Below are 26,224 nucleotides of genomic sequence, written 5' to 3' on the forward strand. Positions count from 1 at the left end.
GAGAGGATTTGTAGCTCGGGTGCTCGTTATTGTGGTTCTGTTCGCTTTATACCACTACAAATGCCGGAGGAAACGACACAGAAACGCTTCACAGGAGGCTCCCAAGCACTGAGGATGTCACCTAGACAGGGGACGAAACGTCTGTAACACAAATTCCCAGCTCGGCGAACACAACCACAACAACGTTGTCCCGTTGTGTCCAGGGATGTGCAGGTTAAGGTGACTGGGCCATGCTAAACTGTCCCATAGTGCCCAGGGATGTGCAGGTTAGGGTGGATTGGCCATGCTACATTGTCCCATAGTGTCCAGGGATGTGCAGGTTAGGGTGGATTGGCCATGCTAAATTGTCCCATAGTGTCCAGGGAGGTGCAGGTTAGGGTGGGATTGACCATGCTAAATTGTCCCATAGTGCCCAGGGATGTGCAGGTTAGGGTGGATTGGCCATGCTAAATTGTCCCATAGTGCCCAGGGATGTACAGGTTAGGGTGGATTGGCCGTGCTAAATTGTCCCATAGTGCCCACGGATGTGCAGGTTAGGGTGGATTGGCCGTGCTAAATTGTCCCATAGTGCCCACGGATGTGCAGGTTAGGGTGGATTGGCCGTGCTAAATTGTCCCATAGTGCCCAGGGATGTGCAGGTTAGGGTGGATTGGCCGTGCTAAATTGTCCCATAGTACCCAGGGATGTGCAGGTTAGGGTGGATTGGCCATGCTAAATTGTCCCATAGTGCCCACGGATGTGCAGGTTAGGGTGGATTGGCCATGCTAAATTGTCCCATAGTGCCCAGGGATGTGCAGGTTAGGGTGGATTGGCCGTGCTAAATTGTCCCACAGTGCCCAGGGATGTGCAGGTTAGGGTGGATTGGCCGTGCTAAATTGTCCCATAGTGCCCAGGGATGTGCAGGTTAGGGTGGATTGGCCGTGCTAAATTGTCCCATAGTGCCCAGGGATGTGCAGGTTAGGGTGGATTGGCCATGCTAAATTGTCCCATAGTGCTCAGGGATGTGCAGGTTAGGGTGGATTGGCCGTGCTAAATTGTCCCATAGTGCCCAGGGATGTGCAGGTTAGGGTGGATTTGCCATGCTAAATTGTCCCATAGTGCCCAGGGATGTGCAGGTTAGGGTGGATTGGCCATGCTAAATTGTCCCATAGTGCCCAGGGATGTGCAGATTGGGGTGGATTGGCCGTGCTAAATTGTCCCACAGTGTCCAGGGATGTGCAGGTTAGGGTGGATTGGCCATGGGAAATTGTCCCATAGTGCCCAGGGATGTGCAGGTTAGGGTGGATTGGCCATGCTAAATTGTCCCATAGTGTCCAGAGATGTGCAGGTTAGGGTGGAATGGCCATGCTAAATTGTCCCATAGTGCCCAGGGATGTGCAGGTTAGGGTGGATTGGCCATGCTAAATTGTCCCATAGTGCCCAGTGATGTGCAGGATAGGGTGGATTGGCCGTGCTAAATTGTCCCATAGTGCCCAGGGATGTGCAGGTTAGGGGGGATTAGTCAGGGAGAAATGTAGAGCAACACAGTAGGGGAATGGGTCTGGGTGGGGTACTCTTGGGAGGGTCAGTGTGGACTTGGTGGGCTGAATCCACACTGTCAGAATTCCATGATTTGTTTTATGAACATCACTCTATAAATCATCATACACCATTTGAAGCTGCCTAAAGCTTTTAAAGTTACCTGTCAAAATATCCCTGACCCTGCAGCAGACTTTCCCAAATGATCTTAGCCTCGGGATTCACCACATTGCCACGGATACTGCGAGCCAGGGAAAATCAGCTTTGCCGTGTGCAGTTGAATGGCATTCCCAACCACCACTGTGGCGATCCCACGCGGTGGTGCCCGAGCACGGCAGGCGGTGGAATTGGGGGCGGAAGCTGGCATCCTGACTGAGCTGTGGCTCTAATGAGCATTGGCTTCAACCTTGCCACGGGGGAATGTGGGTGGGAGTGAACAGGGAACAGGGCCCATTGACTTGCGCTGTCTGTCTAGTGGGAACTTACACCGAGAGAGGCGTCTCTTCCTGAGGAGCACGGTGAAGGAACTCAGCATCATCCTCGCCGAAGAACCTGGCCTGCTGGGACCCAAGGTAATAGAGCCCCCGCTCGGATTTTATGCGTGTTCGTACGAGGTGCTGTTGTCATCGTCAGAGGAGGGATGGTGCAAACTGGGCCCAGAGTTTCATCCCCACCCCTCGGCCTGGCCTACTCCAGTCAATACCTGTGTTGAACCCTGATAGTGTTGACTGAATGATTGCCCCTCAGGCAGCGCAGTGCTCCCTCAATACTGCATTGGCGTGTCGACCCTAATCATTGCCCACTCCAGGCCTGGTATGGGACCTGACACTCGGCTTTCTCAATGAAGATGGCTGCCCGAGCATCCTGGTCATTGTGTTGGATGGGATTTGTTCCTTTACTGGGACTCAGGAGTGTGTTCCCGTGGAGCTGTGCTGTATCAGTGTGCATGCTGCCGAACCTGGCGCCTGGTCCCACTGGCATTGCCCAGCCCCGGGGTTTGGGCATTGTTGGGCAGGTACTGGGCACCCTCCCCCGTTATCCATCAGGCAAGCCGAAGGGGTGACGGGCACCAGGCTATTTAGCGACAGTAGTATCACCGGTTCACCTGAGCACCCTCTGTGCTTGATGATCCAACAGGAAGTGTCGCTGAATACTGAGGAGCGATGATTGTCTCACTCCCCTTGCCCACCCACCTCGAGAAGGCCACGAGCTCAGGCCTGTGAGGCCTGTGTTTGTTTTCCGTCACCTCCCCTCCGCCCCCACCCCAGACCTTGTGTCGAAGGCCACTGTTACCAGCCAAGCTGACTGGGGAGTCTTCCAAAGCTCTTTCTCTCCTCCGTCCAGATCCTCTTCGTCTTCATGGCTCTGTCGTTTTCCCGCGATGAGATTTCTTGGCTCGTACGTCACGCCGAAAACATCACCAAAACCAAGAGTCCGGAAGACTACGTGGACAGGTGAAGGCAGTAATCAATGGCGGAACATCTCCGGCCCCAATCTACGGTTGGGGTGGAGCGGGGGGGGGGGGGGGTGTTCCAAAAATTCCCTTCGTGTGGCATTATCCCTCTTCATCCCAGTGTTGAAGGGACACCCACTTTTCCTGAGACTATATCCCCTCATTTCAAAACCTCCTGTTACTCCATTACCCTGACAGCTGGGGTGGGGTATTATAGAACATATAGAACATAGAAGAATACAGCGCAGTACAGGCCCTTCGGCCCTCGATGTTGCGCCGATCCAAGCCCACCTAACCTACACTAGCCCACTATCCTCCATATGCCTATCCAATGCCCGCTTAAATGCCCATAAAGAGGGAGAGTCCACCACTGCTACTGGCAGGGCATTCCATGAACTCACGACTCACTGAGTAAAGAACCTACCCCTAACATCTGTCCTATACCTACCCCCCGTTAATTTAAAGCTATGCCCCCTCGTAATAGCTGACTCCATACGTGGAAAAAGATTCTCACTGTCGACCCTATCTAAACCCCTAATCATCTTATACACCTCTATCAAGTCACCCCTAAACCTTCTTTTCTCCAATGAAAACAACCCCAAGTGCCTCAGCCTTTCCTCATACGATCTTTCTATCATACCAGGCAACATCCTGGTAAACCTCCTCTGCACCCGTTCCAGTGCCTCCACATCCTTCCTATAGTATGGCGACCAAAACTGCACACAATACTCCAGATGCGGCCGCACCAGAGTCTTATACAACTGCATCATGACCTCAGGACTCCGGAACTCAATTCCTCTACCAATAAAAGCCAGTACGCCATATGCCTTCTTCACCGCACTATTTACCTGGGTGGCAACTTTCAAAGATCTGTGTACATGGACATCAAGATCCCTCTGCTCATCCACACTACCAAGTATCCGACCATTAGCCCAGTACCCCATCTTTTTATTACTCTTACCAAAGTGAATCACCTCACACTTAGCTACATTGAACTCCATTTGCCACCTTTCTGCCCAGTTCTGCAGCTTATCAATATCCCGCTGTAACCTGCCACATCCTTCCTCACTGTCTACAACTCCACCGACTTTCGTATTATCCGCAAACTTGCTCACCCAACCTTCTAACCCCTCCTCCAGGTCATTTATAAAAATGACAAACAGCAATGGTCCCAAAACAGATCCTTTGCCATCAACTACTACCCTCTGTCTTCTTCCAGCCAGCCAACTCCTAATCCAAACCTCCAACTCACCCTCAATGCCATACCTCCGTATTTTTTGCAGTAGTCTACCATGGGGAACCTTATCAAACGCCTTACTAAAATCCATATACACCACATCTACCGCTTTCCCCTCGTCCACCTCCTTAGTCACCTTCCCAAAGAATTCAATAAGGTTTGTGAGGCACGACCTGCCCTTCACAAAACCATGCTGACTATCCTTGATCACATTATTCCTATCCAGATGTTCATAAATCCTATCCCTTACAATTCTCTCTAAGATTTTGCCCACAACAGAAGTGAGACTCACCGGCCTATAGTTACTAGGGTTATCCCTACTCCCCTTCTTGAACAAGGGAACCACATTTGCTAGCCTCCAATCTTCTGGCACAGTCCTGGCACAGTCCTGTAGACAACGAGGACATAAAAATCAAGGCCAATGGCTCTGCAATCTCCTCCCTTGCTTCCCAGAGAATCCTAGGATAAATGCCATCAGGCCCAGGGGACTTATCTATTTTCACCCTTTCCAGAATTTCCAACACCTCTTCTCTACATACCTCAAAGCCATCCATTCTACTTAATTGTGACTCAGTACTCACATTGACAACAATGTCCTGTTCCTGATTGAATACTGACGAAAAGTATTCATTCAGTGTCTCCCCAATCTCTTCAGCCTCCACACGCAACTTCCCACTACTATCCTTGACTGGACCTATTCCTACCCTAGTCATTCTTTTATTCCTGACATACCTATAGAAAGCCTTAGGGTTTTCCCTAATCCTACCAACTAAGGACCTTTCATGTCCCCTCCTTGCTGCTCTTAGCTCTCTCTTCAGGTCCTTCCCCCATCTCCACTGTCAAGCCCTGTCAGGATGTCCGTACTTCTCTACGGCAAAATTGTCTCTCACTCTGCAGGCCCAGTCTCCTCCTAAGACAAGCCGACCATGCCAGGATTCAGTCTGGTGACCCTTCACAGGAGCGTTACATGACAACGGTGCAGGAGGAGGCCATCGAGTCCACTGGCTATACTATCCAGTTCCGTTCTATCCCCCTTATGCCCTTTCCCGCATATCCCCTACAACCCCATTTCTATCCCCACTCATTGTCCAGTCCCCTCTTGAATGTCTCCATTGGACCTGCCCTCCACCACGTTCCCAGGCATTGCAATTCACGCCCGAACTGCTCGCTGGGATGAGAAAGCATTTCCTCACGTCACCCTTCCACCACCCTTCCAATCTGTGCCCTCTGATTCTCGATTGCTTTAATGAGCAGGAACAGTTTGGCAACTCTGGTGAGCAGCCACAGTGCCTTGGGATTAAGGAGAGGGCTTGCTGATTACCATTACGCTGCTTCTGTTTCAGTAACATCGCCGAGTTGATGTTTGTGATGGAGGAACTGCGAGGGCTGCTGCACAAGTACAAGAAGATAATTCAACGTTACTTTGTCCTGTATCTGGCCCACTTCGATGCAGTTGTTCTCAATGAAACAATTCAGGTAAATGCGTCGAAAGGAAGGGTTCACAGAGGATAAGCACAGGTCATCATAGAATAGAATCCCGAGAGTGTGGAAACAGGCCCTTCGGCCCAACACATCCACACCGACCCTCTGAAGAGTAATCCACACGGACCCATTCCCATACCCTATTATTCTACATTTACCCCTGGCCTAACTGCTGCAACCTGCACATCCCTGGGCGTAATGGGACAATTTAGCATAAGCTGAAAATGTGTTGCTGGAAAAGCGCAGCAGGTCAGGCAGCATCCAAGGAGCAGGAGAATCGATGTTTCGGGCATGAGCCCTTCTTCAGCAATGAAACGTCGATTCTCCTGCTCCTTGGATGCTGCCTGACCTGCTGCGCTTTTCCAGCAACACATTTTCAGCTCTGATCTCAAGCGTCTGCGGTCCTCACTTTCTCCTAGACAATTTAGCACGGCCAATCCACCCTAACCTGCACATCCCTGGGCACTATGGGACAATTTAGCATGGCCAATCCACCCTAACCTGCACATCCCTGGGCACGATGTGACAATTTAGCGTGGCCAATCCACCCTAACCTGCACATCCCTGGGCACTATGGGACAATTTAGCACGGCCAATCCACCCTAACCTGCATATCCCTGGGCACTATGGGACAATTTAGAATGGCCAATCCACCCTAACCTGCACATCCCTGGGCACTATGGGACAATTTAGCACGGCCAATCCACCCTAACCTGCACATCCCTGGGCACTATGGGACAATTTAGCACGGCCAATCCACCCTAACCTGCACATCCCTGGGCACTATGGGACAATTTAGCACGGCCAATCCACCCTAACCTGCACATCCCTGGGCACTATGGGACAATTTAGCACGGCCAATCCACCCTAACATACACATCCCTGGGCACTATGGGACAATTTAGCACGGCCAATCCACCCTAACCTGCACATCCCTGGGCACTATGGGACAATTTAGCACGGCCAATCCACCCTAACATACACATCCCTGGGCACTATGGGACAATTTAGCACGGCCAATCCACCCTAACCTGCACATCCCTGGGCACTATGGGACAATTTAGCATGGCCAATCCACCCTAACATACACATCCCTGGGCACTATGGGACAACTTAGCACGGCCAATCCACCCTAACCTGCACATCCCTGGGCACTATGGGACAATTTAGCATGGCCAATCCACCCTAACCTGCACATCTCTGGACACTATGGGACAATATAGCATGGCCAATCCACCCTAACCTGCACATCTCTGGACACTATGGGACAATTTAGCACGGCCAATCCACCCTAACCTACACATCTCTGGTCACTATGGGACAATTTAGCACGGCCAATCCACCCTAACCTACACATCTCTGGACACTATGGGACAATTTAGCATGGCTAATCCACCCTAACCTGCACATCGCTGGGCACTATGGGACAATTTAGCATGGCCAATCCACCCTAACCTACACATCTCTGGGCACTATGGAACAATTTAGCATGGCCAATCCACCATAACCTGTACATCCCTGGACACTATGACACAATTTAGCACGACCAATCCACCCTAACCTGCACATCCCTGGACACTGTGTCACAATTTAGCATGGCCAATCCACCCTAACCTGCACATCCCTGGACACTATGGGACAATTTAGCATGGCCTAGCCACCCTAACCTGCACATCCCTGGACACTATGACACATTTTAGCATGGCCAATCCACCCTAACCTGCACATCCCTGGACACTATGGGACAATTTAGCATGGCCAATCCACCCTAACCTGCACATCTCTGGGCACTATGGGACAATTTAGCATGGCCAATCCACCCTAACCTGCACATCCCTGGGCACTATGGGACAATTTAGCATGGCCTAGCCACCCTAACCTGCACATCCCTGGACACTATGACACATTTTAGCATGGCCAATCCACCCTAACCTGCACATCTCTGGGCACTATGGGACAATTTAGCATGGCCAATCCACCCTAACCTGCACATCCCTGGACACTATGGGACAATTTAGCATGGCCAATCCACCCTAACCTGCACATCTCTGGGCACTATGGGACAGTTTAGCATGGCCAATCCACCCTAACCTGCACATCCCTGGACACTATGGGGCAATTTAGCATGGCCAATCCACCCTCACCTGAACATCCCTTGGCACTATGGGACAATTTAACATGGCCAATTCACCCTAACCTGCACATCTATGGACTTTGGGAGGAAACCGGAGCACCCGGAGGAAACCGACGCAGCCACGGGGAGAATGTACAAACTCCACACAGGCAGTCACCTGTGGTTGGGATTGAACCCATGTCCTTGACACTGTGAGGCAGCAGTGCTAACCACTGAGCCACCTTGCTGCCCTGAATGAATAGTGACTACCTTCAGGATCAGTGGGACTAGGATCAGGTGGGGAACATGGTTGGACAGTGTGATTACATCTGCAGGAGAGAGGACTCTGAACCCAAGTCCACGGTGGCTTGGTGGGTAGCACTGCTGCCTTACGGCGCCAGCGACCCAGGTTCGATTCCAGCCTCAGGTGACTGTGTGGAGTTTGCACATTCTCCCCGTGTCTGTGTGGGTTTCCTCCAGTTTCCTCCTACAATCCAAAGTGCACGGGAAATTGCTCCATAGTGTCCAGGGATGTGCAGGTTTGTGCATTTGCAATGGGAAATGCTGGGATAGGGTCAGGGTGGATGGGTCGCCCTTTGGTGAGGAGCGGGGGTGGGGGGGGTCGGTATTGACTCGATGGGCTGAATGGTCTGCTTCCACACTGCAGTGATTCCAATTTCAAAGGAGCTCACCACAAATGCTTCAGGATTAAAGCAAATTAGGGTTCACTGCAGCATTCAAAATCCAGGGGGCATGGCTCATAACACCCATTCTCACACACAGGCATCTGAAAAAGAAATGATTTCAGGCAAAATATATCAGAATTATTTCATGTGAATTAGCAAATCCAGTATGGCCTTTCAGTTAACCACCCCTTTCACAGAAGCTCAGCTGCAGGAGACTTGCAGGTGAAGGGACAAACGCTAGACAGAAATGAGGACTGTGGACGCTGGAAGTCTGAAACATAAACCGAAAGTGCTGGAGACACTCAGCAGATCTGGCAGCATTCCCGGAGAGAGAGAGAGAAAGCAGAAGTAACGTTTCAGGTCCCGCCACCTTTCTTCAGAGCTCAGTGTTCTGGAGAAGAGTCGCTCGATCCGAAAGGCTAGCTCTGTCTCTCTCTTCAATGGACGCTGCCAGACCTGCTGAGCTTCTCCAGCACTTTTGGTTTTCGTCACAGTAGCTGTAACCTGAGGATTGGTTGACTTTGCACGTGAAGAGCCGAGACTCGAGAGGGAAATTGATAGCAGGGGCAGGCAGTGGGTCATCCTGGAGCTGACTGCTCTTCTGGTGTTGCAAGCAGTTGTGGTGAAAGAAGTGAAACAGTGTGTGATTCAAACAAACTAACAGCTTCAGTCATGTGAGTGGGGTTTCAGACTTAGCCACACAGGAGGCTTGATGCTCTTCCTCAAAGCCCATTGTGTTTTGTCGGAGGTGTCATTAGGACAGGGTGTGAATGGGGACCCTGGACCGCTGGATATAAACGTCTGTTGGCTTACCCAACGCAAGGAGTATGCCACTCCAGGAGATGGTGAAGTGGTCACTTTTATCTTGGAACTTTTCCGAAGCAGTTGGTTGGCAGCTAGTTTGAGTCCAATCGGAAAGGCGAGAATTTAAACAAGATAGCACAACTTGAAAAGCAATTTAAGAGCTCTCTGCTCTGGGCATAACAAAAAGAATGAAAAGAAATGTGCCATTTATACGATGTTCTCCACTGCATAGCTTCTTCCCACAAGTGGCGCCGAGGAGCTGACTGGAAATATTTTTGCCTGCATCTTTTCAGAACCTCTCTGTTTGTCCTGAGGAAGAGTCTGTGATTATGTCATCCTTTGTGAATAGTATGACGTCGCTGAATATCAAACAAGGTAAGCTTTCAGAGTTGGGGATAAAGCAGTCAGCTCTGTCTTCACTTGACTGGTAGCCAGGACACGGGGTGGGGAGGGAACGCGATTGCCTTCTGAGGAAACTTCGAGACAGGTCGGACCTGTGCCCAGAGATGCTTGGAAGAATGAGAGGTGATCTTATTGAAACGGAGAAGATCCTGAGGGGAGGTGGCAGGGTCGATGCTGAGAGGATGTCTCCCCATGTGGGAGAGACTAGAACGCAGAGGAAGGGAGTGTCCGAAAATAAGGGTCTGCCATTTAAGCCCAAGATGAAGAGAACTTTCTCCTCAGATCTTTGTAATTCTGTCACCCTACCACCCCCACCCCCCCACCACCAGCGTCTAACCCCTCCATGGGGCATGACTGATTCATCTCCTCATGGAACTCATTGAGTATGTGTTCCCATGGTAACAGGCAATGATCTGTCCACCTGGAACTCATCACCTTTCTAAATCAGACCCACTGGGAGAACATGGGATCCATCAATGCCCTTAGGCAGAGATGGGCATCATGTGGCAGGGGGGAGATGGGGAGGTGGGACGGGACAATACTTTATTCCTCCCTCCAACCCCATTTTGATTGAGCCCCTCTCTCCCTCCTTCCCCCTCATCTTTGATAGCTTGTATTGTCCATAATATCTAATTGGCCACACGGGTGATTCACTGGTTAATAGTTAAGAACCAATAAAAAAGGTCAGAGGGATTTGGTGGTGGGAAAGTCGTGTGTAACAGCATCTCTGGATATGAGATTAAAACTAAAGTAAACCCAAGGATGTCTGTCTTGGGCTGGAACTAGCCATGAGCAGTATTTTGGTGTTCAACAATAAATTATATCCCCTTCCTGAGTTATTACTGCCAACATTATTGCCCATTGCTCTGGAGTCCCATGTCGGCCCAGACCAAGCAAGGTCAGCAGATTTCCTTCCCGAACAGACATTAGTGCCCCAGATGGGTTTCTCTGGCATAGTCAATGTTAGGCTACCTTTTCATTGAATTCAAATGTCACGGTGGGATTCCAAACATTGTCCCTAGGACATGAGTGCAGCAGCTCTGGATTACCAGTCCAGTGGGACGACCACCTCACTATCACCTCCTGGAGGAAATGGTAATAGACACTTGATTCACAAGGAAAGTCAAGGGGGTTCTGGGAATAGCAGGAGTGCAGAGCGCCAGGAAATCAGCCATGAGCTGACTGGAGGCTGGAGGGGCCGAATGGCCTGCTTCTCATTCGGATTGGCGCTTTGGATCCTCTCAGGGGCTTTTCTTTTCAGAAACGGTTGCGGGGTGGGGCTGTGGCTTTGTGCTCCAATCCTGCTCCTGGGTCAGACAGAATCGTTGAATGGTTCCAGAACAGGAGGGAGGCGAAGACACTCACTCCCCCGTTTGCGAACCCCACTGTGACAGGGGTTTGAACAGCTGAAGCCGACCCAGCTCTCGTCTCACCATCGGAAAGTGGAAGATAGTCCAAATGTTCCACGCCGACTGGCACGCACACACGTGATGGGCCAAATGGCCTCTTTCAGCGCGGCAGGTTTATTTGATTCCGATATTAACCTAACCCTTCAGCTGTTGCAGTTTTATGTTCTCTTCATGATCATAGTCAGGAGGAGGGGATTTGAGGGGGAGAGACTTGAAGCTGGACAAGAGGCACTGTTGCTCTAACAAAAATTCGCTTTCTTTATCCCTGTTTAATGATTTGCAGTTGAAAATGGAGAGGAATTTAATTTCAAAGGATTCCGGCTGGATTGGTTTCGGCTCCAGGTAAGGATCTGACGGGAATAGCCCTCCGATGGTATCACAGAGGGCACATGGCTCAAGGGCAATAATAGGGGTAGAATGGTTTACAAAGTAATGTGCTTGGTGACAGTTAGTGTCAGGAGACAGTTGTTGACTGAAGGCTGCAGTTGGATTGAGGTAGTGGCTGTTCCAGGAGCTTAAGAGCCTCCTGAGAAAGAACACAGCCTATTTCTTTCACAGTCACAGGACGGAGCAAACTCATCGCAGTCCTTTTCAAATGTAATCACTGTTGTCAAGTACCAAACAGAGCAGGCAAAGAGCACACAGCTTGGGCCGAAAACCAGGAACATCGGCACGGCCAGACAGCTGGGTTCAGACATGTTCACTCAGGTCAATGTCAGTTCAGGACTCAGGGGGACAGTGCCCACTCCCTCAGTACTGACCCTCTGACAGTGCGGCACTCCCTCAGCACTGACCCTCCGACCGTGCGGCACTCCCTCAGCACTGACCCTCCGACAGTGCGGCACTCCCTCAGTACTGACCCTCTGACCGTACGGCACTCCCTCAGCACTGACCCTCTGACAGTGCGGCACTCCCTCAGTACTAACCCTCCGACAGTGCGGCACTCCCTCAGCACTGACCCTCCGACAGTGCGGCACTCCCTCAGCACTGACCCTCCGACAGTGCGGCACTCCCTCAGCACTGACTCTCCGACAGTGCGGCACTACCCTCAGCACTGACCCTCCGACAGTGCGGCACTCCCTCAGTACTGACTCTCCGACAGTGCGGCACTCCCTCAGTACTGACCCTCCAAAGTGCGGCACTCCCTCAGTACTGACCCTCCGACTGTGCGGCACTCCCTCAGCACTGACCCTCTGACAGTGCAGCACTCCCTCAGCACTGACCAGCTACAGAGCGGCACTCCCTCAGTACTGACCCTCTGACAGTGCGGCACTCCCTCAGCACTGACCCTCCGACAGTGCGGCACTCCCTCAGCACTGACTCTCCGACAGTGCGGCACTACCCTCAGCACTGACTCTCCGACAGTGCGGCACTCCCTCAGTACTGACCCTCCGACAGTGTGGCACTCCCTCAGTACTGACCCTCCGACAGTGCGGCACTCCCTCAGTACTGACCCTTCGACAGTGCGGCACTCCCTCAATACTGACCATCCGACAGTGCGGCACACCCTCAGCACTGACCCTCCGACAGTGCAGCACTCCCTCAGCACTGACCAGCTACAGTGCGGCACTCCCTCAGTACTGACCCTCCGACAGTGCGGCACTCCCTCAGTACTGACCCTCTGACACTGCGGCACTCCCTCAGCACTGACCCTCCGACAGTGCGGCACTCCCTCAGCACTGACCCTCCGACAGTGCGGCACTCCCTCAGTACTGACCCTCCGACAGTGCGGCACTCCCTCAGCACTGACCCTCCGACAGTGCGGCACTCCCTCAGCACTGACCCTCTGACAGTGCGGCACTCTCTCAGTACTGACCCTCTGACAGTGCGGCACTCCCTAAGCACTGACCCTTTGACAGTGCGGCACTCCCTCAGCACTGACCCTCCGACAGTGCGGCACTCCCTCAGCACTGACCCTCCGACAGTGCAACACTCCCTCAGCACTGACCCTCCGACAGTGCGGCACTCCCTCAGCACTGACCCTCCGACCGTGCGGCACTCCCTCAGCACTGACCCTCTGACAGTGCAACACTCCCTCAGCACTGACCCTCCGACAGTGCGGCACTCCCTCAGCACTGACCCTCCGACAGTGCGGCACTCCCTCAGCACTGACCCTCCGACAGTGCGGCACTCCCTCAGCACTGACCCTCCGACAGTGCGGCACTCCCTCAGCACTGACCCTCCGACCGTGCGGCACTCCCTCAGCACTGACCCTCTGACAGTGCAGCACTCCCTCAGCACTGACCCTCTGACAGTGCAACACTCCCTCAGCACTGACCCTCCGACAGTGCGGCACTCCCTCAGCACTGACCCTCCGACCGTGCGGCACTCCCTCAGCACTGACCCTCTGACAGTGCAGCACTCCCTCAGCACTGACCCTCTGACAGTGCAACACTCCCTCAGCACTGACCCTCCGACAGTGCGGCACTCCCTCCGCACTGACCCTCTGACAGTGCAACACTCCCTCAGCACTGACCCTCCGACAGTGCGGCACTCCCTCAGCACTGACCCTCCGACCGTGCGGCACTCCCTCAGCACTGACCCTCTGACAGTGCAGCACTCCCTCAGCACTGACCCTCTGACAGTGTGGCACTCCCTCAGCACTGACCCTCCGACAGTGCGGCACTCCCTCAGCACTTACCCTCCGACCGTGCGGCACTCCCTCAGCACTGACCCTCTGACAGTGCAGCACTCCCTCAGCACTGACCCTCCGACAGTGCAGCACTCCCTCAGTACTGACCCTCCGACAGTGCGGCACTCCCTCAGTACTGACCCTCCGACAGTGCGGCACTCCCTCAGCACTGACCCTCTGACCGTGCGGCACTCCCTCAGCACTGACCCTCCGACAGTGTGGCACTCCCTCAGCACTGACCCTCCGACCTTGCGGCACTCCCTCAGCACTGACCCTCCGATAGTGCGGCACTCCCTCAGTACTGACCCTCCGACAGTGCGGCACTCCCTCAGTACTGACCCTCCGACAGTGCGGCACTCCCTCAGTACTGACCCTCCGACAGTGCGGCACTCCCTCAGTACTGACTCTTCGACAGTGCGGCACTCCCTCAATACTGACCATCCAACAGTGCGGCACACCCTCAGCACTGACCGTCCGACAGTGCGGCACTCCCTCAGCACTGACCCTCTGACAGTGCGGCACTCTCTCAGTACTGACCCTCTGACAGTGCGGCACTCCCTCAGCACTGACCCTCCGACAGTGCGGCACTCCCTCAGCACTGACCCTCCGACAGTGCGGCACTCTCTCAGTCCTGACCCTCTGACAGTGCGGCACTCCCTCAGCACTGACCCTCTGACAGTGCGGCACTCCCTCAGCACTGACCCTCCGACAGTGCGGCACTCCCTCAGCACTGACCCTCCGACACTGCGGCACTCCCTCAGCACTGACCCTCCGACAGTGCAACACTCCCTCAGCACTGACCCTCCGACAGTGCGGCACTCCCTCAGTACTGACCCTCCAACCGTGCGGCACTCCCTCAGCAATGACCCTCTGAAAGTGCAGCACTCCCTCAGCACTGACCCTCTGACAGTGCAGCACTCCCTCAGCACTGACCCTCTGACAGTGCAACACTCCCTCAGCACTGACCCTCCGACAGTGCGGCACTCCCTCAGCACTGACGCTCTGACAGTGCAGCACTCCCTCAGCACTGACTCTCCGACAGTGCGGCACTCCCTCAGTACTGACCCTCCGACAGTGCGGCACTCCCTCAGCACTGACCCTCCGAAGTGCGGCACTCCCTCAGTACTGACCCTCCGACTGTGCGGCACTCCCTCAGCACTGACCCTCTGACAGTGCAGCACACCCTCAGTACTGACCCTCTGACAGTGCAGCACTCCCTCAGCACTGACCCTCTGACAGTGCAGCACTCCCTCAGCACTGACCCTCTGACAGTGCGGCACTCCCTCAGTACTGACCCTCTGACAGTGCAGCACACCCTCAGTACTGACCATCTGACAGTGAGACACTCCCTCAGTACTGACCCTCCGACAGTGCGGCACTCCCTCATCACTGACCCTCCGACAGTGCGGCACTCCCTCAGCACTGACCCTCCGACAGTGCGGCACTCCCTCAGTACTGACCCTCTGACAGTGCGGCACTCCCTCAGTACTGACCCTCCGACAGTGCGGCACTCCCTCAGCACTGACCCTCTGACAGTGCGGCACTGCCTCAGCACTGATCCTCTGACAGTGCAGAACTCCCTCAGTACTGACCCTCTGACAGTGCAGCACTCCCTCAGCACTGACCCTCTGACAATGCAGCGCTCCCTCAGTACTGACCCTCCGACAGTGTGGCACTCCCTCATACTGACCCTCTGACAGTGCAGCACTCCCTCAGCACTGACCCTCTGACAGTGCAGCACACCCTCAGCACTGACCCTCTGACAGTATTGCACTCCCTCAGTGCTGACCCTCCGATCGTGCAGCACTCCCTCAGCACTGACCCTCTGACAGTGCGACACTCCCTCAGCACTGACCCTTCGACAGTGCGGCACACCCTCAGCACTGACCCTCCGACAGTGCAGCACTCCCTCAGTACTGACCCTCTGACAGTGCGGCACTCCCTCAGCACTGACTCTCCGACAGTGCGGCACTACCCTCAGCACTGACTCTCCGACAGTGCGGCACTCCCTCAGTACTGACCCTCCGACAGTGCGGCACTCCCTCAGTACTGACCCTCCGACAGTGCGGCACTCCCTCAGTACTGACCCTTCGACAGTGCGGCACTCCCTCAATACTGACCATCCGACAGTGCGGCACACCCTCAGCACTGACCCTCCGACAGTGCGGCACTCCCTCAGCACTAACCAGCTACAGTGCGGCACTCCCTCAGTACTGACCCTCCGACAGTGCGGCACTCCCTCAGCACTGATCCTCTGACAGTGTGGCACTCCCTCAGCACTAACCCTCCGACAGTGCGGCACTCTCTCAGTACTGACCCTCTGACAGTGCGGCACTCCCTCAGCACTGACCCTCCGACAGTGCGGCACTCCCTCAGCACTGACCCTCTGACAGTGCGGCACTCTCTCAGTACTGACCCTCTGACAGTGAGACACTCCCTCAGTACTGACCCTCTGACAGTGCGGCACTCCCTCAGCACTGACCCTCCGACAGTGCGGCACTCCCTCAGCACTGACCCTCCGACAGTGCGGCACTCCCTCAGTACTGACCCTCTGACAGTGCGGCACTCCCTCAGTACTGACCCTCCGACAGTGCGGCAGTCCCTCAGCACTGACCCTCTGACAGTGCGGCACTGCCTCAGCACTGACCCTCTGACAGTGCAGCACTCCCTCAGTACTGACCCTCTGACAGTGCAGCACTCCCTCAGCACTGACCCTCTGACAGTGCAGCGATCCCTCAGTACTGACCCTCCGACAGTGTGGCACTCCCTCATACTGACCCTCTGACAGTGCAGCACACCCTCAGCACTGACCCTCTGACAGTATTGCACTCCCTCAGTGCTGACCCTCCGATCGTGCAGCACTCCCTCAGCACTGACCCTCTGACAGTGCGACACACCCTCAGCACTGACCCTTCGACAGTGCAGCACTCCCTCAGTACTGACCCTCTGACAGTGCGGCACACCCTCAGCACTGACCAAACGACAATGCGGCACTCCCTCAGCACTGACCCTCTGACAGTGCGGCACTCCCTCAGCACTGACCCTCCGACAGTGCGGCACTCCCTCAGCACTGACTCTCCGACAGTGCGGCACTCCCTCAGTACTGACCCTCCGACAGTGCGGCACTCCCTCAGTACTGACCCTCCGACAGTGCGGCACTCCCTCAGCACTGACCCTCCGACAGTGCGGCACTCCCTCAGCACTGACTCTCCGACAGTGCGGCACTACCCTCAGCACTGACTCTCCGACAGTGCGGCACTCCCTCAGTACTGACCCTCCGAAGTGCGGCACTCCCTCAGTACTGACCCTCCGACTGTGCGGCACTCCCTCAGCACTGACCCTCTGACAGTGCAGCACTCCCTCAGCACTGACCAGCTACAGAGCGGCACTCCCTCAGTACTGACCCTCTGACAGTGCGGCACACCCTCGGCACTGACCAAACGACAATGCGGCACTCCCTCAGTACTGACCCTCTGACAGTGCGGCACTCCCTCAGCACTGACCCTCCGACAGTGCGGCACTCCCTCAGCACTGACTCTCCGACAGTGCGGCACTACCCTCAGCACTGACTCTCCGACAGTGCGGCACTCCCTCAGCACTGACCCTCCGACAGTGCGGCACTCCCTCAGTACTGACCCTCCGACAGTGCGGCACTCCCTCAGTACTGACCCTTCGACAGTGCGGCACTCCCTCAATACTGACCATCCGACAGTGCGGCACACCCTCAGCACTGACCCTCCGACAGTGCGGCACTCCCTCAGCACTGACCAGCTACAGTGCGGCACTCCCTCAGTACTGACCCTCCGACAGTGCGGCATTCCCTCAGTACTGACCCTCTGACACTGCGGCACTCCCTCAGCACTGACCCTCCGACAGTGCGGCACTCCCTCAGCACTGACCCTCCGACAGTGCGGCACTCCCTCAGTCCTGACCCTCCGACAGTGCGGCACTCCCTCAGCACTGACCCTCCGACAGTGCGGCACTCCCTCAGCACTGACCCTCTGACAGTGCGGCACTCTCTCAGTACTGACCCTCTGACAGTGCGGCACTCCCTCAGCACTGACCCTCCGACAGTGCGGCACTCCCTCAGCACTGACCCTCCGACAGTGCGGCACTCCCTCAGCACTGACCCTCCGACAGTGCAACACTCCCTCAGCACTGACCCTCCGACAGTGCGGCACTCCCTCAGCACTGACCCTCCGACCGTGCGGCACTCCCTCAGCACTGACCCTCTGACAGTGCAACACTCCCTCAGCACTGACCCTCCGACAGTGCGGCACTCCCTCAGCACTGACCCTCCGACAGTGCGGCACTCCCTCAGCACTGACCCTCCGACAGTGCGGCACTCCCTCAGCACTGACCCTCCGACAGTGCGGCACTCCCTCAGCACTGACCCTCCGACCGTGCGGCACTCCCTCAGCACTGACCCTCTGACAGTGCAGCACTCCCTCAGCTCTGACCCTCTGACAGTGCAACACTCCCTCAGCACTGACCCTCCGACAGTGCGGCACTCCCTCAGCACTGACTCTCCGACAGTGCGGCACTACCCTCAGCACTGACTCTCCGACAGTGCGGCACTCCCTCAGTACTGACCCTCCGACAGTGCGGCACTCCCTCAGTACTGACCCTCCGACAGTGCAGCACACCCTCAGTGCTGACCCTCCGACAGTGCAGCACTCCCTCAGCACTGACCCTCTGACAGTGCAGCACTCCCTCAGCACTGACCCTTCGACAGTGCAGCACTCCCTCAGTACTGACCCTCTGACAGTGCGGCACACCCTCAGCACTGACCAAACGACAATGCGGCACTCCCTCAGTACTGACCCTCTGACAGTGCGGCACTCCCTCAGCACTGACCCTCCGACAGTGCGGCACTCCCTCAGCACTGATTCTCCGACAGTGCGGCACTCCCTCAGTACTGACCCTCCGACAGTGCGGCACTCCCTCAGTACTGACCCTCCGACAGTGCGGCACTCCCTCAGCACTGACCCTCCGACAGTGCGGCACTCCCTCAGCACTGACTCTCCGACAGTGCGGCACTACCCTCAGCACTGACTCTCCGACAGTGCGGCACTCCCTCAGTACTGACCCTCCGAAGTGCGGCACTCCCTCAGTACTGACCCTCCGACTGTGCGGCACTCCCTCAGCACTGACCCTCTGACAGTGCAGCACTCCCTCAGCACTGACCAGCTACAGAGCGGCACTCCCTCAGTACTGACCCTCTGACAGTGCGGCACACCCTCAGCACTGACCAAACGACAATGCGGCACTCCCTCAGTACTGACCCTCTGACAGTGCGGCACTCCCTCAGCACTGACCCTCCGACAGTGCGGCACTCCCTCAGCACTGACTCTCCGACAGTGCGGCTTTACCCTCAGCACTGACTCTCCGACAGTGCGGCACTCCCTCAGTACTGACCCTCCGACAGTGCGGCACTCCCTCAGTACTGACCCTCCGACAGTGCGGCACTCCCTCAGTACTGACCCTTCGACAGTGCGGCACTCCCTCAATACTGACCATCCGACAGTGCGGCACACCCTCAGCACTGACCCTCCGACAGTGCGGCACTCCCTCAGCACTGACCAGATACAGTGCGGCACTCCCTCAGTACTGACCCTCCGACAGTGCGGCACTCCCTCAGTACTGACCCTCTGACACTGCGGCACTCCCTCAGCACTGACCTTCCGACAGTGCGGCACTCCCTCAGCACTGACCCTCCGACAGTGCGGCACTCCCTCAGTCCTGACCCTCCGACAGTGCGGCACTCCCTCAGCACTGACCCTCCGACAGTGCGGCACTCCCTCAGCACTGACCCTCTGACAGTGCGGCACTCCCTCAGCACTGACCCTCCGACAGTGCGGCACTCCCTCAGCACTGACCCTCCGACAGTGCAACACTCCCTCAGCACTGACCCTCCGACAGTGCGGCACTCCCTCAGTACTGACCCTTCGACAGTGCGGCACTCCCTCAGCACTGACCCTCTGACAGTGCAACACTCCCTCAGCACTGACCCTCCGACAGTGCGGCACTCCCTCAGCACTGACCCTCCGACAGTGCGGCACTCCCTCAGCACTGACCCTCCGACAGTGCGGCACTCCCTCAGCACTGACCCTCCGACAGTGCGGCACTCCCTCAGCACTGACCCTCCGACCGTGCGGCACTCCCTCAGCACTGACCCTCTGACAGTGCAGCACTCCCTCAGCACTGACCCTCTGACAGTGCAACACTCCCTCAGCACTGACCCTCCGACAGTGCGGCACTCCCTCAGCACTGACTCTCCGACAGTGCGGCACTACCCTCAGCACTGACTCTCCGACAGTGCGGCACTCCCTCAGTACTGACCCTCCGACAGTGCGGCACTCCCTCAGTACTGACCCTCTGACAGTGCAGCACATCCTCAGTACTGACCATCTGACAGTGAGACACTCCCTCAGTCCTGACCCTCCGACAGTGCGGCACTCCCTCAGCACTGACCCTCCGACAGTGCGGCACTCCCTCAGCACTGACCCTCCGACAGTGCGGCACTCCCTCAGTACTGACCCTCTGACAGTGCGGCACTCCCTCAGTACTGACCCTCCGACAGTGCGGCACTCCCTCAGCACTGACCCTCTGACAGTGCGGCACTGCCTCAGCACTGACCCTCTGACAGTGCAGCACTCCCTCAGTACTGACCCTCTGACAGTGCAGCACTCCCTCAGCACTGACCCTCTGACAGTGCAGCGCTCCCTCAATACTGACCCTCCGACAGTGTGGCACTCCCTCATACTGACCCTCTGACAGTGCAGCACTCCCTCAGCACTGACCCTCTGACAGTGCAGCACACCCTCAGCACTGACCCTCTGACAGTGCGGCACTCCCTCAGCACTGACCCTCCGATCGTGCAGCACTTCCTCAGCACTGACCCTCTGACAGTGCGACACTCCCTCAGCACTGACCCTTCGACAGTGCAGCACTCCCTCAGTACTGACCCTCTGACAGTGCGGCACACCCTCAGCACTGACCAAACGACAATGCGGCACTCCCTCAGTACTGACCCTCTGACAGTGCGGCACTCCCTCAGCACTGACCCTCCGACAGTGCGGCACTCCCTCAGCACTGACTCTCCGACAGTGCGGCACTACCCTCAGCACTGACTCTCCGACAGTGCGGCCCTCCCTCAGCACTGACCCTCCGACAGTGCAGCACGCCCTCAGTACTGACCCTCCGACAGTGCAGCACTCCCTCAGTACGGACCCTCTGACAGTGCAGCGCTGCCTTAGTACTGACCCTCCGACAGTGTGGCACTCCCTCAGCACTGACCCTCCGACAGTGCCCCACCCCCTCAGCACTGACCCTCCGAAGGTGCAGCACTCCCTCAGCACTGACCCTCTGACAGTGCAGCACTCCCTCAGCACTGACACTCCGTCAGTGCGACACTCCCTCAGTACTGACCCTCTGACAGTGCAGCACTCCCTCAGCACTGACCCTCCGAACGTTCAGCACTCCCTCAGCACTGACCCTCTGACAGTGCGGCACTCCCTCAGTACTGACCCTCCGACAGTGCGGCACTCCCTCAGTACTGACCCTCCGACAGTGCAGCACTCCCTCAGTACTGACCCTCTGACAGTGCGGCACTCCCTCAGCACTGACCCTCTGACAGTGCGGCACTCCCTCAGTACTGACCCTCCGACAGTGCAGCACTCCCTCAGTACTGACCCTCTGACAGTGCGGCACTCCCTCAGCACTGACCCTCCGACAGTGCAGCACTCCCTCAGTACTGACCCTCTGACAGTGCGGCACTCCCTCAGTACTGACCCTCCGACAGTGCGGCACTCCCTCAGTACTAACCCTCTGACAGTGCGGCACTCCCTCAGCACTGACCCTCACTGAGCGCGACACTCCCTCAGCACTGACCCTCCGACAGTGCGGCACTCCCTCAGCACTGACCCTCCGATAGTGCGGCACTCCCTCAGTACTGACCCTCCGACAGTGCGGCACTCCCTCAGTACTGACCCTCCGACAGTGCGGCACTCCCTCAGTACTGACCCTCCGACAGTGCGGCACTCCCTCAGTACTGACCCTCTGACAGTGCGGCACTCCCTCAGCACTGACCCTCCGACAGTGCGGCACTCCCTCAGCACTGACCCTCCGACAGTGCGGCACTCTCTCAGTACTGACCCTCTGACAGTGCGGCACTCCCTCAGCACTGACCCTCCGACAGTGCGGCACTCCCTCAGCACTGACCCTCTGACAGTGCGGCACTCTCTCAGTACTGACCCTCTGACAGTGCGGCACTCTCTCAGTACTGACCCTCTGACAGTGCGGCACTCCCTCAGCACTGACCCTCCGACAGTGCGGCACTCCCTCAGCACTGACCCTCCGACAGTGCGGCACTCCCTCAGTACTGAACCTCCGACAGTGCGGCACTCCCTCAGTACTGACCCTCCGACAGTGTGGCACTCCCTCAGTACTGACCCTTCGACAGTGCGGCACTCCCTCAATACTGACCATCCGACAGTGCGGCACACCCTCAGCACTGACCCTCCGACAGTGCGGCACTCTCTCAGCACTGACCCTCCGATAGTGCGGCACTCCCTCAGTACTGACCCTCCGACAGTGCGGCACTCCCTCAGTACTGACCCTCCGACAGTGCGGCACTCCCTCCGTACTGACCCTCCGACAGTGCGGCACTCCCTCAGTACTGACCCTTCGACAGTGCGGCACTCCCTCAATACTGACCATCCAACAGTGCGGCACACCCTCAGCACTGACCCTCCGACAGTGCGGCACTCCCTCAGCACTGACCCTCTGACAGTGCGGCACTCTCTCAGTACTGACCCTCTGACAGTGCGGCACTCCCTCTGCACTGACCCTCTGACAGTGCAGCGCTGCCTCAGTACTGACCCTCTGACAGTGCGGCACTGCCTCAGCACTGACACGCCGACAGTGCCCGCTCCCTCAGCACTGATCCTTCGACAGTGCGCCACTCCCTCAGCACTGACCCTCCGACAGTGCCCATTCCCTCAGCACTGACTCTCTGACAGTGCAGCACACCCTCAGCACTGACCCTCTGACAGTACGGCACTCCCTCAGTACTGACCCTCCGACCGTGCAGCACTCCCTCAGCACTGACCCTCTGACAGTGCGGCACTCCCTCAGTACTGACCCTCCGACAGTGCAGCACTCCCTCAGTACTGACCCTCTGACAGTGCGGCACTCCCGCAGTACTGACCCTCTGACAGTGCAGCACTCCCTCAGCACTGACCCTCCCTGAGTGCGGCACTCCCTCAGCACTGAACCACCGACAGTGCGGCACTCCCTCAGCACTGACCCTCCGACAGTGCGGCCCTCCCTCAGTACTGACCCTCCGACAGTGCGGCACTCCCTCAGCACTGACCCTCCGACAGTGCAGCACTCCCTCAGCACTGACCCTCCGACAGTGCGGCCCTCCCTCAGTACTGACCCTCCGACAGTGCAGCACGCCCTCAGTACTGACCCTCCGACAGTGCAGCACTCCCTCAGTACGGACCCTCTGACAGTGCAGCGCTGCCTTAGTACTGACCCTCCGACAGTGTGGCACTCCCTCAGCACTGACCCTCCGACAGTGCCCCACCCCCTCAGCACTGACCCTCCGAAGGTGCAGCACTCCCTCAGCACTGACCCTCTGACAGTGCAGCACTCCCTCAGCACTGACACTCCGTCAGTGCGACACTCCCTCAGTACTGACCCTCTGACAGTGCAGCACTCCCTCAGCACTGACCCTCCGAACGTTCAGCACTCCCTCAGCACTGACCCTCTGACAGTGCGGCACTCCCTCAGTACTGACCCTCCGACAGTGCGGCACTCCCTCAGTACTGACCCTCCGACAGTGCAGCACTCCCTCAGTACTGACCCTCTGACAGTGCGGCACTCCCTCAGCACTGACCCTCTGACAGTGCGGCACTCCCTCAGTACTGACCCTCCGACAGTGCAGCACTCCCTCAGTACTGACCCTCTGACAGTGCGGCACTCCCTCAGCACTGACCCTCCGACAGTGCAGCACTCCCTCAGTACTGACCCTCTGACAGTGCGGCACTCCCTCAGTACTGACCCTCCGACAGTGCGGCACTCCCTCAGTACTAACCCTCTGACAGTGCGGCACTCCCTCAGCACTGACCCTCACTGAGCCCGACACTCCCTCAGCACTGACCCTCCGACAGTGCGGCACTCCCTCAGTACTGACCCTCCGACAGTGCGGCACTCCCTCAGCACTGACCCTCTGACAGTGCGGCACTGCCTCAGCACTGACCCTCTGACAGTGCAGCACTCCCTCAGTACTGACCCTCTGACAGTGCAGCACTCCCTCAGCACTGACCCTCTGACAGTGCAGCGCTCCCTCAATACTGACCCTCCGACAGTGTGGCACTCCCTCATACTGACCCTCTGACAGTGCAGCACTCCCTCAGCACTGACCCTCTGACAGTGCAGCACACCCTCAGCACTGACCCTCTGACAGTATTGCACTCCCTCAGTGCTGACCCTCCGATCGTGCAGCACTCCCTCAGCACTGACCCTCTGACAGTGCGACACTCCCTCAGCACTGACCCTTCGACAGTGCAGCACTCCCTCAGTACTGACCCTCTGACAGTGCGGCACACCCTCAGCACTGACCAAACGACAATGCGGCACTCCCTCAGTACTGACCCTCTGACAGTGCGGCACTCCCTCAGCACTGACCCTCCGACAGTGCGGCACTCCCTCAGCACTGACTCTCCGACAGTGCGGCACTACCCTCAGCACTGACTCTCCGACAGTGCGGCCCTCCCTCAGCACTGACCCTCCGACAGTGCAGCACGCCCTCAGTACTGACCCTCCGACAGTGCAGCACTCCCTCAGTACGGACCCTCTGACAGTGCAGCGCTGCCTTAGTACTGACCCTCCGACAGTGTGGCACTCCCTCAGCACTGACCCTCCGACAGTGCCCCACCCCCTCAGCACTGACCCTCCGAAGGTGCAGCACTCCCTCAGCACTGACCCTCTGACAGTGCAGCACTCCCTCAGCACTGACACTCCGTCAGTGCGACACTCCCTCAGTACTGACCCTCTGACAGTGCAGCACTCCCTCAGCACTGACCCTCCGAACGTTCAGCACTCCCTCAGCACTGACCCTCTGACAGTGCGGCACTCCCTCAGTACTGACCCTCCGACAGTGCGGCACTCCCTCAGTACTGACCCTCCGACAGTGCAGCACTCCCTCAGTACTGACCCTCTGACAGTGCGGCACTCCCTCAGCACTGACCCTCTGACAGTGCGGCACTCCCTCAGTACTGACCCTCCGACAGTGCAGCACTCCCTCAGTACTGACCCTCTGACAGTGCGGCACTCCCTCAGCACTGACCCTCCGACAGTGCAGCACTCCCTCAGTACTGACCCTCTGACAGTGCGGCACTCCCTCAGTACTGACCCTCCGACAGTGCGGCACTCCCTCAGTACTAACCCTCTGACAGTGCGGCACTCCCTCAGCACTGACCCTCACTGAGCGCGACACTCCCTCAGCACTGACCCTCCGACAGTGCGGCACTCCCTCAGCACTGACCCTCCGATAGTGCGGCACTCCCTCAGTACTGACCCTCCGACAGTGCGGCACTCCCTCAGTACTGACCCTCCGACAGTGCGGCACTCCCTCAGTACTGACCCTCCGACAGTGCGGCACTCCCTCAGTACTGACCCTCTGACAGTGCGGCACTCCCTCAGCACTGACCCTCCGACAGTGCGGCACTCCCTCAGCACTGACCCTCCGACAGTGCGGCACTCCCTCAGCACTGACCCTCTGACAGTGCGGCACTCTCTCAGTACTGACCCTCTGACAGTGCGGCACTCTCTCAGTACTGACCCTCTGACAGTGCGGCAATCCCTCAGCACTGACCCTCCGACAGTGCGGCACTCCCTCAGCACTGACCCTCCGACAGTGCGGCACTCCCTCAGTACTGACCCTCCGACAGTGCGGCACTCCCTCAGTACTGACCCTCCGACAGTGCGGCACTCCCTCAGTACTGACCCTTCGACAGTGCGGCACTCCCTCAATACTGACCATCCGACAGTGCGGCACACCCTCAGCACTGACCCTCCGACAGTGCGGCACTCCCTCAGCACTGACCCTCTGACAGTGCGGCACTCCCTCAGCACTGACCCTCCGACAGTGCGGCATTCCCTCAGTACTGACCCTCTGACAGTGCGGCACTCCCTCAGCACTGACCCTCCGACCGTGCGGCACTCCCTCAGCACTGACCCTCCGACAGTGCGGCACTCCCTCAGCACTGACCCTCCGACCTTGCGGCACTCTCTCAGCACTGACCCTCCGATAGTGCGGCACTCCCTCAGTACTGACCCTCCGACAGTGCGGCACTCCCTCAGTACTGACCCTCCGACAGTGCGGCACTCCCTCCGTACTGACCCTCCGACAGTGCGGCACTCCCTCAGTACTGACCCTTCGACAGTGCGGCACTCCCTCAATACTGACCATCCAACAG

At 57.2% G+C, this 26,224-nt stretch overlaps 1 protein-coding gene across 1 annotated transcript in view; it reads left to right on the forward strand.

Moving 5' to 3' along the window:
* LOC122546558 (nck-associated protein 1-like) overlaps positions 1 to 26,224 on the forward strand; it is a 234,902-nt gene that overhangs the window by 74,651 nt on the left and 134,027 nt on the right. Inside the window, exons 11-15 of the mRNA XM_087985609.1 lie at positions 1,994 to 2,090; positions 2,863 to 2,972; positions 5,552 to 5,684; positions 9,587 to 9,668; positions 11,388 to 11,446. Of these exons, the coding sequence (XP_087841735.1) occupies positions 1,994 to 2,090; positions 2,863 to 2,972; positions 5,552 to 5,684; positions 9,587 to 9,668; positions 11,388 to 11,446 (481 nt within the window). The remainder of the gene's footprint in view (positions 1 to 1,993; positions 2,091 to 2,862; positions 2,973 to 5,551; positions 5,685 to 9,586; positions 9,669 to 11,387; positions 11,447 to 26,224) is intronic.

This window comes from Chiloscyllium plagiosum, unplaced genomic scaffold (assembly GCF_037043375.1).
Source record: "Chiloscyllium plagiosum isolate Xiang-an unplaced genomic scaffold, Cpla_swu_hap1 HiC_scaffold_53X, whole genome shotgun sequence".
NCBI classification, from domain to species: Eukaryota; Metazoa; Chordata; class Chondrichthyes; order Orectolobiformes; family Hemiscylliidae; genus Chiloscyllium; species Chiloscyllium plagiosum.